Genomic DNA, 12604 nt, shown 5'->3' on the forward strand with positions numbered 1-12604 from the left:
CGAACCATTCCAGTTTCGACCAGCTATTAGGATGTAAGGATTTATGAAGACATCCTGGGGGATGTAGTTATGTGGCCGGTGATTCACAGAGCCCCATGTCTTTGTGAAAGAATGCCATCACCGGTAATCTAAGGCTTCAACTGAGACAAATAAAGACATGGAACTACCTTTTGATTGATAGGGTAGAAATAAAAACATCTCCACATTTCCATATAAATATAATCTTCATATTAGCACAAAAAAGATTGAACTGCTAAGGCGAGATCCATAAGTTACCAACAATCTATGTGTTAATGGCTAATGCCCACTGTACACTCCCATTCGGTTTGTTCAGTCAATACCCTCTCTACGGCTCATTGATAAAGACCTAGGATAGAATTATAATGGCATTGTGTGAATGTTACATTAGGCTACGCTAGCTAGTGTGACTGAACTGGTATTGGAGACAGCTAGATAAGGCTGAGAGACTGGTGAAAGGACAACTAAAAGAACATGTTATTTAGTAAAACAGGTTCATTTTAGTGGCCTGCCACCTCTTCTAAGTTCTTTACCATATGGCAATCCATGTGCATCAATCCTACTACACTGGAAAAGGCATCTGATATCACTGCAAAGGCTTTTGGTCGCCTTTCGCATAATAAAGGCCCACAAAACTGTTTCTTATAACAACCCCATTGTTAAAAATACCACTAATTTGTAAACATCCGGACCCTATCTCTAGGTGAAGGATTTCTACCATGTAATGGCGCTACATACTGTGCAGTAGTGTACTCTATTGTTGATAAAATGTTGCAATGTTGTTTGTTAACCCTTTTCTTTTCCTTAATGGTATCCAGATACAAACTTGTGTTTGGGCAACCTTGAGAAAATGAGGAGATAAACACTACAGGGGCCAGCAATGCACTGTGATCAACCCTGACACAGGCCCCTGGGCTCCCTCACCCCTCTCTAACTCTAAGTATTATGTCTAGTAACCGCAGCTATCCTTAGCCTACAACACAATTTAAATGTTGGTGGTGGTGGTGGTGGTGGGTATGTGTGTGTGTGTGTATAAAGGCAGCCTCAAGTCATGGGTCTTGTCTGCTGACCAGGCTATAGAGGCCGTTTAACCTTTAGAGATAAATTAAATAGGAGAGAGTTAAATACAGACTAATAAATTGGTGGCTTGTGAAGTGCTTTGTGACACTCGAATGACCTATTGAAGTATCAAAGCCTCCACCGTCAGGACACATTAGATAATGAGTAAGGAACACAACAGTCCTCAATGCATGGGTTCTTAATCTATTATTGTATGGTGATAGAAAACATCTGTTTATATAGGATATAGATTTGTGAAGCAGTAGCCTAGCCTCAGACCCCCTAGGTGTGTCGGGTGGGGCTCCTCTGCCATGAGACACGGGTCCATGTGATGCGGCGCCAGTCTATTGGAGCGTTGGGCATGAAGAGCAGGTGTTACTGCCATGTCAGAGCTCCCTGGGCTCTGATGGCGCTGCTATATCCTTCCACTGTTGTTTCAGCAGCCAGTTTCTAAAGCCTTTCCTGGAGGCATTCTATAACTTACAAATGTTGCATGGTTGTTGTTGCAGCCTTTTTATGAATGCCATTTTATCCAGATGTTAAATGAATTAGCCAGCATGTGGGCAGCCTCAAGCTTTGCCTTGCCATGCCCAACTCTGCACCTCAATGCATTTCAGCTTTGTCCAGCCTTTCAATAATATTGACGACAAAAGACAGCCTGTTATGTGTTTCTCACAAACCGAGGACTTTATTGCACGGCTGACAGCGGCCACACGGTGCCACAGACAGACGGACATGATCTCTCCACACTGGAACAGAACTTGGGGATTTTACTATACAAAAATAGATTGGTCATTAATGTAAAACCTTTGTTTTGTTTTGTTTTCCGTGGGACCTCATGGGGGCAGTGTCGTGGATCAATGGAATCCGACAGAGCGATAGGCCACACAGTTTTGCATGAGGACGTATAGGGCTCTGAAGTGCTTGATTTACTCCTTGCAGGACATATGGGCCATCAGGTCGATGACGCGGTTGCTGTAGCCGAACTCATTGTCGTACCTGGGGAGACAAAACAGGAACACAGAGGTCAGCTATGCGCTGGGTCTGACCGAGGCCCTTTGCTCTCTCTTTCCCTCTCTCTGCCCCCCTCTATCTCTCCCTATGTAGTGGGGTTTTTGCGTCGACATCCACATTCCATAACGAGTGTGAGTGAGTGAGTGAGTGAGTGCGTGCGTGTGTGCGTGTGTGTGTGCGTGTGTGTGTGTGTGTGTGTGTGCCTGTTTGGTTTATGAGGCCAGATGTGGAAGCGTACCATGTGACCAGCTTGACAAAGTGATCATTGAGGGCAATGCCAGCACCAGCATCAAAGATAGAGGAACGGATATCTCCGTTGAAATCTGTGGACACCACCTAAGAAAAGAAGCAACAGTGAAATGAGTCCATGTTCGTTCTTCTTAAGAGATCATTATTGTGCATTGGGATTAGTTCTGTCCGAGCACTGATTTGTTCAGGCACCTACCTGGTCCTCTGTGTATCCCAGAATTCCCTTCATGGGTCCCTCAGAGGCAGCCTTGATGACTTTCTTGATGTCATCGTATTTGGCCTGACAAAAAGTATGGAACGTTAAGCCATTGGTATGTAAATATCTGAGTATCGTGTTAAAGTGTGAAATGTTGTAACTCAGTATCATGTTAAAGTGTGTAAGCTGTTATACTGGTGGTCATGTTAAAGTGTGTGAGATGTTATAACTGAGGATCATAAAACAGTGTGTGAGATGTTATAACTGAGGATCACTGTGTGAGTTGTTATAACTGAGGATCGCTGTGTGAGATGTTATAGCTGAGGATCGCTGTGTGAGATGTTATAGCTGAGGATCATGTTAAAGTGTGTGAGATGTTATAACTGAGGATCACTGTGTGAGATGTGAGGCATGATGCGCCGTGATGCGGTCACTCACAGGCTTCTCCAGGCGGACGGTCAGGTCGACCACGGACACGTTGGGGGTGGGGACGCGGAAGGCCATGCCGGTGATCTTGCTGGAGCACAGACATCAGACAGGATCACACACCTAACCCACTGACTGTGCTTCTATATGTTGCACCAACCTCCTAAAAACATTCCATTCCCAAACCTAGGAGCTTGATACTTCATGATCGGGTTGCTAGCTTGGTACTGACCCGTTGAGCTCGGGGATGACCTTGCCCACAGCCTTGGCGGCTCCGGTGGAGGCGGGGATGATGTTCTGGCTGGCGCCGCGGCCGTCCCTCCACAGCTTTCCGGAGGGTCCATCCACGGTCTTCTGGGTGGCGGTGATGGCGTGGACTGTGCTCTGATGGGCGAGGGAGGGAGAGAAACAGAGAGAGCCAGAGATGAGGATGATAGCGGGCCAGAAGGCGATGGCTGAGCACACATATTGGAGGATAAGCCGTAGCTTTAGAATTCCATCGCCGTGACGCTGGCTCCCCTCAGTTAATCCTCACCATCAGTCCCTCAACGATGCCAAAGTTATCGTGGATGACCTTGGCCAGGGGGGCCAGGCAGTTGGTGGTGCAGGAAGCATTGCTGTGTGGGAGAAGGAGGTGCTATTAAGGAACTGTTGTGTCAAACGGGATTTTTAATAATATACAAAAAGGAGATGCCCAATTTATTATTTTATAAGAAATAGCCAATGGTCTGATTAGTTACTAGCTAATGAGCTCTCCGTTGCACACACATTTTTATCACATATAAAGCATGATATCATGTAACATGGGTTACTTGCATCCAGTATAGAGACACACACACAAGACACACAAGTGTGTGTGTGTGTGTGTGTGTGTGTGTGTGTGTGTGTGTGTGTGTGTGTGTGTGTGTGTGTGTGTGTGTGTGTGTGTGTGTGTGTGTGTGTGTGTGTGTGTGTGTGTGTGTGTGTGTGTGTGTGTGCGCGTAGCTGCACCCTTACCTGACAACCTGCAGGGAGTTCTCGTACTTCTCGTGGTTCACTCCCATGACGAACATGGGTGCGTCGGCACTTGGGGCGGAGATGATGACCCTCTTGGCGCCTCCCTTCAAGTGAGCCTGAAGGAGCAACGCACAGATCAATCAGTTTGGTGCTCTCCTGCTCAGCCACGTGAGCAGGTCACGTGAGCAGGACCGAGAACACTGAGCGGTGAACGTACGGAAGCCTTCTCGATGGTGGTGAACACGCCGGTGGACTCCACCACGTACTGGGCTCCAGCATCGCCCCACTTGATGTTGGCTGGGTCCCTCCTGGAGGCACACAGGAAGACAGAGACGCAGGAGACAGGGTTAGCGTGGGCTTCACCTCGACGGGGTCCGTGTGGACAGGGGGTCTGGGGGGGGGGGGGGGGGGGGGACTCACTCGTGGAACACGCTGATCTTGTGTCCGTCGATGACCAGCTTGTCACCCTCGATCTTGACCTCACCGTGGAAACGTCCGTGGGTGGAGTCGTACTTGAACATGTAGACCTACGGGAGGTATGAAGAGGGGAAAGATTTGATGTCAGGATCAAGTCAAGTCAATTTATCCCTGAGCAGGAATGCAGAGTGAGGGATCCCTCCATCCAAGGATGGTAATTGAAATACATAGTAGTATAAAACCCACACAATGGTAATACAATCTGGAAAGAAAGTAAATCTACACTGCAAACATAATACTGATCGTGAATAAATACTTTTCTGTGTGAGGAAGGGCAAGAGGAAATGGACTCTGCCGAAATCCAGACATCATGCTTACATTTTCCGACCACAAATAATTAATTAAAATTACACATATTTTTGTGGATTCTGTTTCGGTGGCATGGCAACAGTACAGACAACATTTGTTTGTTGTCAAAACAACACTCCTCATTTAGTGAGTGAAGCTAATCCTTAATGGTTGCAGACCTACCATGTACTCCAGGTCAATGAAGGGGTCATTGATGGCTACGATCTCCACCTTCTTGGACTGGAAACCAGCGCGGGTCACCAGACGACCGATGCGGCCAAATCTAGGAGGACATAAAGGTATAATATATTAGTCCCACCACTAGGTGGTAGTATAACACAGTGTTGCAGGAGTTCCTACAGTTTGCGGATGTCAAAAGTCACAATTATTTGAAGTATTTAAATGCAATTACAGCTGCATAGATTGTTCAGTTAAATGTATTTTTTTTTTTTTACCACGTATTGATTTTTGCTTCAGCTTGAACCAACTTTGCCCTATTTCAATTTGTACACATCTGCTGACGTTATCTGATACCAAGGCACCGTAAAGGGCAGAGTTCAGGGGGCAGGACAGGGGGTGTGTATGCATGCGTGTGTGCGCGTGTGTGTGTGTGTGTGCGTGTGTGTTCAAGTACAAGCATATAGCTGTTATTATTGCCCTCTTGTCCAGCGGACTAAAGTCTAAGCGACCCCCCTGATGAGGCAATCCTCTGCTGAGGGCAGTTCCTTCCCTGTTTGATAAGAGACAGAGTTACTGTTTAACATTTGTCCACAGAGGGGGACAAATGTCTGCCTGGACATCAGAGGATCCGCAGCTAGTTAACTACATCCCCTCACAAATGTGGCCCTGCTGTGGTAATGTTAGCCCTGACTAGTAATCTGATGTACTGAGATATACAAACCTATATATGTCATTATTTATAAGCATAACATGACATACAGCTATCCTGCACTTATATCTTGTGGTTTGTGGAAACTTGCTCCTAGCTTAATGATGCAGTTGTGAGAGTTCCCCCACCTCACGTAAGCCTACTTGGATACCAGAATCTTATGTAACATGTAATTCATACAGCTATCTGTTTAGCACCCCTTAACAGGTTATATTTAATACACACAGGCCCTCTTCCACTTGTTGCAGACAACAGCTGCATAACAATCCCTTATTAAGCCAGCTTCGTGTCCGAGGCATGCCCACATTGCTATCTGCTCAAAGTTCAAAGTGCAGTGTGTGTGTGTGTGTGTGTGTGTGTGTGTGTGTGTGTGTGTGTGTGTGTGTGTGTGTGTGTGTGTGTGTGTGTGTGTGTGTGTGTGTGTGTGTGTGTGTGTGTGTGTGTGTGTGTGTGTGTGTGTGTGTGTGTGTGTGTGTGTGTGTGTGTGTACTGTACACACATTGTCTTTGTGTGAGTGTTGTTTTTAAAGGTTGGAGTCTGTTAATTTTTCAGAGCAGATGCCCATGCAAGACAGAATCTCTGAGACACTTGAACCTAAATCCTTCATTAAAAGGTTGTGTAGCTAAATATAGGACTTCCCTCCAGTGAGGAGAGTCAGAAGGCCGAGACATGTCTGGCTTTTACCTCTGTAACAGATTCCTCTCAGTGGCCAACAGGCTTTTCTATTGGACAATGTCATGATTTCAATGAGATGCCAATAGTGTACTCTAAGGTCTATAAGCCACAGTAGAATAGTAGCATTTTGTGGCAAAAGCAAAACAGCACCAAACTGTATGTATGCAAAATGTATGTAATGATTAAGGGGAAGTGAACAATGTGTTTTTGTGTTGGGTTATCAGAACACAACAATACTACAGCAACAGGCTATTTTTAAAGCGCATAAAAGTCACATAGCTAAAAATACCTTAGGAAAAGTGTTAAGCTTTGCAAGCTGAACACAGATAGTGTTACACTTCAACAGACAAAAGACCAATCCAACGGGTCACAACATTATCCTCCACAGTATATAGGAAGGGGCACAGAGGGGTTTCGGCTGGTCTCTACAGTCAGTTATTAAAGTGTGTGGGTCTGCCGTGGTGGTGCTCTCTAGTTGTTGAATATAGAAACACTCACCCATTGATTCCTACTTTCACCATTTTGTCTGGGTTGGATAGTCCTCTGGCAGCAGAAAGGTCACCGATAGCAAGAGATGAGAGTGCAAAGAGAGGGTGTAACTATTAATTTATAACATGATAAAGTGTCGTTTATGAGTGCCATATTTATAAATTGCCTCCTATCGTTAATTTTGTACAGAATTTCCTGAGAAGATAATATAGATCCTGCTGAAAGATAGAAATCAGTGCAACCGTGTTTTGCACTGCATTGCACAATTTCAAAGCCCTCTTGGACTCAAAGGTACATCCCTACATAAATGTCACACATTTAAAGAAATAATTGAATGATTTAAAGTTGACATTTAGTTAATAAATACAATTAGACTGAACAAAGATATTTCTGAACAATGTACTACTACTACAAAGTACTACTATTAGAGTTATGTATTGGCATTTAAACATACACCGAAAGTTAGTAAAAATCCCAATTAGGCCTACCGTTTGTGAGAAGCGTCAAACTATCTTGCGACTCTGGGTTGTGAGTGGGGACGATCAGTGCAACTCGGAAGCTATTTATGATTGACCGGCAGCTGGCCACGCCCACACCGTGATGACAGCTTTCGGCCCACCCCCTCTAAATGTCAAGGTCGTTTGCCAACAATAAGAGCTAGCATGTCACTTTGTTTAGGTCCCAGGAGGAAGAAAGAAAAAGTTGTTTTTATAAATACTGTCTGATAATGTCATATCTGCCTTCACATTAAGTATTTATACGTTGTTATTATATATTATTATAATACTTTTTTAACGTGTGAGCTGACTGTCATAAGAGTTCACTAATGTCATAATCAATTCACTACTGCGTGTGTAAACCTATGATGTCAACTGTAGACCACTGCCAAACAAAGGTTGATACGCACGGAGCGGTTATTGACGTGCTATCTTGCGTTGGCTTTGCACTTTCAACATCTTTAGGTCTATAGGCCTATGGATTTAGGGTCATATGCAAATACCACAGTCCTAAAACTAAAGGGTAGCTTGTGACCTTCTCACTGTAGAAAAAGACCAGAGTGAGAGGGCCAGCCACGGATCATATCTCGGTCTACCTAACTATGACATTTCACGTCTAAAGACCATGACCCTTCCCTTTCAAACCCCCTCTTTGCTCCGTGACTGGACTGAGTTCATCATGGTCCCCTTCGATTTCTCAACCCAAACGGGTGGACACTGCGTCAGAATGATTGCGTCACCTAGAAGAGATTTAGATCAGCTACACGTATTGATTTAGCTGTCGATCAAAAGAAAAGTCGGAAAGCTAGACTTTTACTTTAAAAAGTAACAGTTGCCTTTCGGAAATAAAAGCCTCTTACAGAAAAGGCAAAAAAGAATACTACTAATAATATGAGTCTCTTTCTTTGAATAGCTTTATTTGTGGCCTTAATGAGGCTACTATTCATACTGATGTCCAGCAAGTAGGCCCACTGTATGCCTAAAGGCCTCTCACTTGCATGCTGGTGAGTCAATCGAAAGCTTATACACACAGGGAGGTATCTTGTTACCATATAGAACACCACCGATGTACAACTTGTACACTACCGATTAATCCACACAATATAGCAGCTGATGTGGAGGAGTGGCCCAAACCTCGCCGTGTAAACAACTGCCAGCAGCACAATGTGCAGTAAAAAGCTTTCTGCACGGCCTGGTCACGCAGCGCACCGATGGCTGTTGGGCTGAGGGTCTGTGTTTGGCGGCCCGCCCACTCAGCATAGCTGAACTATCAGCAGGCTGCAGGGAGCGGAACACACTCTGGGCCCTTGGTTCGCTGCTTAAGGTCAAAGGGTGTAAGTAAAGGTCAGGCTATGATTAGCTGCATCACCATGGCCTCTGTGCTGTGCATGAACCGTCTGTACTGCTACATATGATCCACACGGATTCACATAGCATGACTGAGCCCCCCCCGTCCTTCATTATAAACGCATACTAATATATACTAGTATAGTGTAGTGGTTTATACACACCAGAAGTGTGTATAAACCACTACACTATACTAGTGTAACTTAAGACAAATCTAGAACAAGATTTTGAAAGTTTCAAAGTTTAGGGATAACTAATTAAATTAAATGGAATAACGGGACAATACTGAGCTCTAGCGGCTTGACAGAGAATCACACCTTGTGATTTTAAATCCACCTTGTTCGATCATTAATATTATGTAGGCCTATGAAATTATGCAAGATTATGTTTTGACTCATATTTTGTTATACACTCATATGAGCCATAGCATAGAGGGAATAAGGACAGGGAACAGGAAAATTATAGATAATATCCCTTCATTATTTAATTGTGCAAGAATTAGGCTATATTGCTTCATCACCAACCAACACGGATTAATAGTAACAAACCACCATAAATGTAGGGACTCTGTATAGGTCTCCTTCGTTATTGAATCTACTTATATATAATTTCATTCACACAACTTATGTATGTTTAAGTCAGTCATAATTCTACAAGGCTATAAAGGGGCTGTGACTGTGAGTACCAACTTCTGCACCGGCCGGGCGTTCCTACGTTTGGTAAAATATAAGCGGGGTACAGCGGGGTTAAAGAAGGGTTAATACAGCGGGGTTAAAGAAGCTTTAAGGCCGATGTACACAGCAGATCCGATAGGGCTCCGGGGCGGTTGGCGCCAGGGACCCAAGAGCGGAATTCAATTTCTGAGCTCATCATCACTACCAGAGCCCATCATCACTACCAGAGTACGGATTTCCTATTAGACGAGCTGTCACTACCTGGCGGCCGTTCTGTCTCACCATAGGAGTTCACAGTCTACTCCCTTCTGGTTAATGTAGTTATTTTGACCATTTCGGTTTTCTAGATTAACTGAAATCACACGACGTCTTGATGTTCCGTCATACTACCTACTTTGCTGAATCATGAACCGTGATTTGTAACGTCTATGGGTTTCTAATCCAAGAAGGCAGTCATCTTTCAGCATTGGTCTGGGAAATTCTACATATTTGGCCGGACCAACATTGATTTATAATGTTTAGCTATTGTTTGATTAAAAAAAAAAAACCCTATTGAGTTATGTATCACAAGTCAACAAAGTGCATTTCCGCTGCATTTGTGGAAAAAACGGAACGGCAGGAGTTGCCATCAGGTTGCCATGCCCGGGGGGCTTCCCCCGGAGACAGCGCTGCATCCGCCCCGGGAGACGCTACACCACTGATCGGTATGGGCGAGTCTGCTCCGGCACACGCACGTCTTCCGTACCGTATCTGGTGTACACTGGCCTTTAAGCTTTCTTTTTCAAGGCTTATCTTTCCGTCAGAAACGCAGCACTGACAGGTAATGAGTTTACACCGAGGTGGAAACAGGATTTGAAGGTACTTTCGCACACTCTGGGACTAGCAGATAAGCTCTTGTGCAGCAAGTTAGAGCGCTTCTTTCAGCTGTGAGGAGCCGTCCGCCTGCGGCCACAGACACATTAATAACCAAAGGCGGGTAAGCACTTTCTTGTCGCGAGAGGGGAAGCAATGATGGAGAGGAAGGGAAGGGAATTAAAGAAAGAGGAAATGTTCGAGGAATCTTAAAGCTATATTGGATGCAATCTGTGTGATGTTTAATACATTCAATATATCTATATATTTGTATGACCATTTGTAAATGTCAAATATGTTTAATCATGCAAATAAAAATCAAAAATACAGATCAACTCTGGAGAACATAAAATAAATGCATTACAGAAGTCATAATAAGATCAAATACCAGATTCAGATACAAATGTTTGAATTACAAACTATTCTTGGCCTATTTACTTAACAGTTCCAGACAGTCAAACACCCTTCTGGGTTTGAAAATACACATGGTAGGCTACAGATTAATGAAACATGATCAAATACCAAAGTAATAGTTTGCTGTAAACGTAGCATGACTTATGATTTAGTTGTATTCATTTACACAGACAAAGTAGGAGTTGCCTCTTTAAGTCAGCGGCGTATGTGTAAAGCACCGGCTCTATGCTAGATGAATTCACATTAGCAATACTATGTGCTTTGCACTCACATAAATACCAATTAATGCAATGCCTATTTCAATGCATTTGGGTGTTTTTTTTTGGAGTGGTCATATATCACGTGGCGGCTCCATCAGTCTCTTCCCTCGGCGGACCTCCACTAACAGCCCAGTCCGCTCAGCGACCCGATCCGGTCCAGCTTCAAACCGAAGCACCCCCGGTTCCATCCCCTCCGTGACCTGTCCGGTTCTGCTCGCTTCTGATTGGCCAGGGAACCCTTTAAGAGGCGGAGCCAGGGAGTCTCGCCCTGGGCGGACGGCGGGTCGGCCCATTTGGGGTTCTCCGCGGCTTTGACCCCGGCGGCGGCGGCCTCTCCGGCCCGGCTGCTCAGCAGGTTCTCCAGGTCATCCAAGGTCAGGAGGTCGTTGTAGCGGTCGAGAAACTGCTCCATGAACTACAAGTGGAGAAGAGGAAAGCTTAAGTGAAAATGTCATTGAAAGGCCCCACGGGTAATTCAACAGGTGATTCAATCAGGGATCAATTTCATTATTCCATCCTTTCCCGCTTCAACCCGACCACCCCTCATCTCTTAGAGTCCTCCACTTGCATTTCTCTCTCTCTCTCTCTCATCTCTGTAGACTCCTTCACTTGCTTTTCTCTCTCTCTCTCATCTCTGTAGACTCCTCCACTTGCATTTCTCTCTCTCTCTCTCTCTCTCTCTCTCTCTCTCTCTCTCTCTCTCTCTCTCTCTCTCTCATCTCTGTAGACTCCTTCACTTGCTTTTCTCTCTCTCTCTCTCTCTCAACTCCTCCACTTGCTTCTCCCTCCCTCTCTCTCTGTACCTGCACGGCGTCGGTGGGTGGCTGCAGGGCGCGTGCCTCTGTGCTCCCCAGTGGGGCCAGTAACAGCAGAGCAGCGTAGAGCAGTGCAGGGTACAGCATGGCAGCAGCGGGAGGGAGAAGCGCGAGCGAGTGACTAGAGGGGAGCGAGAGAAGAGAGACAAGTGCCCGGACACGACCTCACTCACACTGGCTGCACTCATACCCAATGAATACAAACGGACGTTATGATGGAACAGCGTGACAATGAGGTGCGTGATGGGATTTTGTTTTAGGACGGGGAAGTATAAAATTGAGAATCCAAAAAAATAACATTGATTTAAAATTGAAAAAAAAGGCACATTCATGTGCAATTTGTGTAAAACAAAAATAAGGCTACATACATTTTTTTAACCTCTATTCAAAAGCATGTTAACTTTAGCATTTGCTGATTTATACTTGACTAACACCACAGCAAAATGTAATTTTGGTAATTAAATGAAACGTGTTACAATTTAGTTTTAGTACATTAATTGACACGTCTTAATGTACACAACTACATCATGGACATGCATGTTCATTGAAAAGAAAAGGTAAAACAAAGTCCACTCACCTCAATTCTGTTCCTGTTAACGTGTGTCTGGCTGCGGTCATAGGCTCCTCTCCATCTCCGTTCCCTCTGCGTCTCTTCCTCCCCTCACTTGTTGGCACCTGTTTAAGGCTTTAAGCATCACTATCTAGCCCGCCTGGCCCCGCCTCCCACCCCCGCCCATCACACCCCCTCCCTCCCTCCCACCCACCCCCTCTACGGAATTGAAAGGATGGATTTGCGTCTTGCATCTTTGTTCCCTTGGCAGAGATTGGCTGTTCGGGTCTCGTTTGGGATTCTGCAGAGGTAGAGTTGTGCCAGAGTCCCCTCCCCCCCCCCCCCCCATCCCAGATATTTTTTTACTGGAATGATGTCATAGCCTTGAAGAGAGCCACCGTTATCAAGGTGACCAGAGC

At 45.1% G+C, this 12604-nt stretch overlaps 2 protein-coding genes across 3 annotated transcripts; both read right to left on the reverse strand.

Moving 5' to 3' along the window:
• Nucleotides 1–1738: 1738 nt before the first annotated feature.
• gapdh (glyceraldehyde-3-phosphate dehydrogenase) lies at nt 1739–7369 on the reverse strand. Its single transcript, XM_084471993.1, has 12 exons — nt 7265–7369; nt 6786–6830; nt 4907–5006; nt 4379–4485; nt 4176–4266; nt 3959–4074; nt 3498–3579; nt 3195–3346; nt 2975–3053; nt 2537–2620; nt 2330–2427; nt 1739–2076 (listed from the first exon to the last, which is right to left on the reverse strand). Exons 2-12 carry the CDS (start codon nt 6806–6808, stop codon nt 2007–2009), a joined length of 1002 nt encoding a protein of 333 aa, XP_084328119.1. The 5' UTR covers nt 6809–6830; nt 7265–7369; the 3' UTR covers nt 1739–2006.
• Nucleotides 7370–10941: 3572 nt separating this feature from the next.
• On the reverse strand, nt 10942–11728 carry nppcl (natriuretic peptide C-like; the record flags this gene model as incomplete). 2 transcript variants are annotated; one of them, XM_084472012.1, is made up of 2 exons in its annotated part: nt 10942–11235; nt 11624–11728. In XM_084472012.1, 2 exons carry the CDS (start codon nt 11720–11722, stop codon nt 10942–10944), a joined length of 393 nt encoding a protein of 130 aa, XP_084328138.1. The 2 variants fall into 2 exon arrangements, with proteins under 2 accessions (XP_084328138.1, XP_084328137.1); XM_084472011.1 differs by having other exon boundaries at nt 10942–11223; nt 11624–11722.
• Between the last annotated feature and the right edge of the window lie 876 nt (nt 11729–12604).

The sequence above is a fragment of the Micromesistius poutassou genome, assembly GCF_964030765.1.
Source record: "Micromesistius poutassou genome assembly, chromosome: 8".
NCBI lineage: Eukaryota > Metazoa > Chordata > Actinopteri > Gadiformes > Gadidae > Micromesistius > Micromesistius poutassou.

Coding starts and splice junctions, on each gene's coding strand:
- gapdh (XM_084471993.1), bottom strand. CDS start 6,808: ATGGTGAAAGTAGGAATCAATGG. Junction 4,486..4,906: donor TCATTGACCTGGAGTACATG/GTAGGTCTGCAA, acceptor TACCTCCCGTAG/GTCTACATGTTCAAGTACGA. Junction 2,428..2,536: donor TGGGATACACAGAGGACCAG/GTAGGTGCCTGA, acceptor TTCTTTTCTTAG/GTGGTGTCCACAGATTTCAA.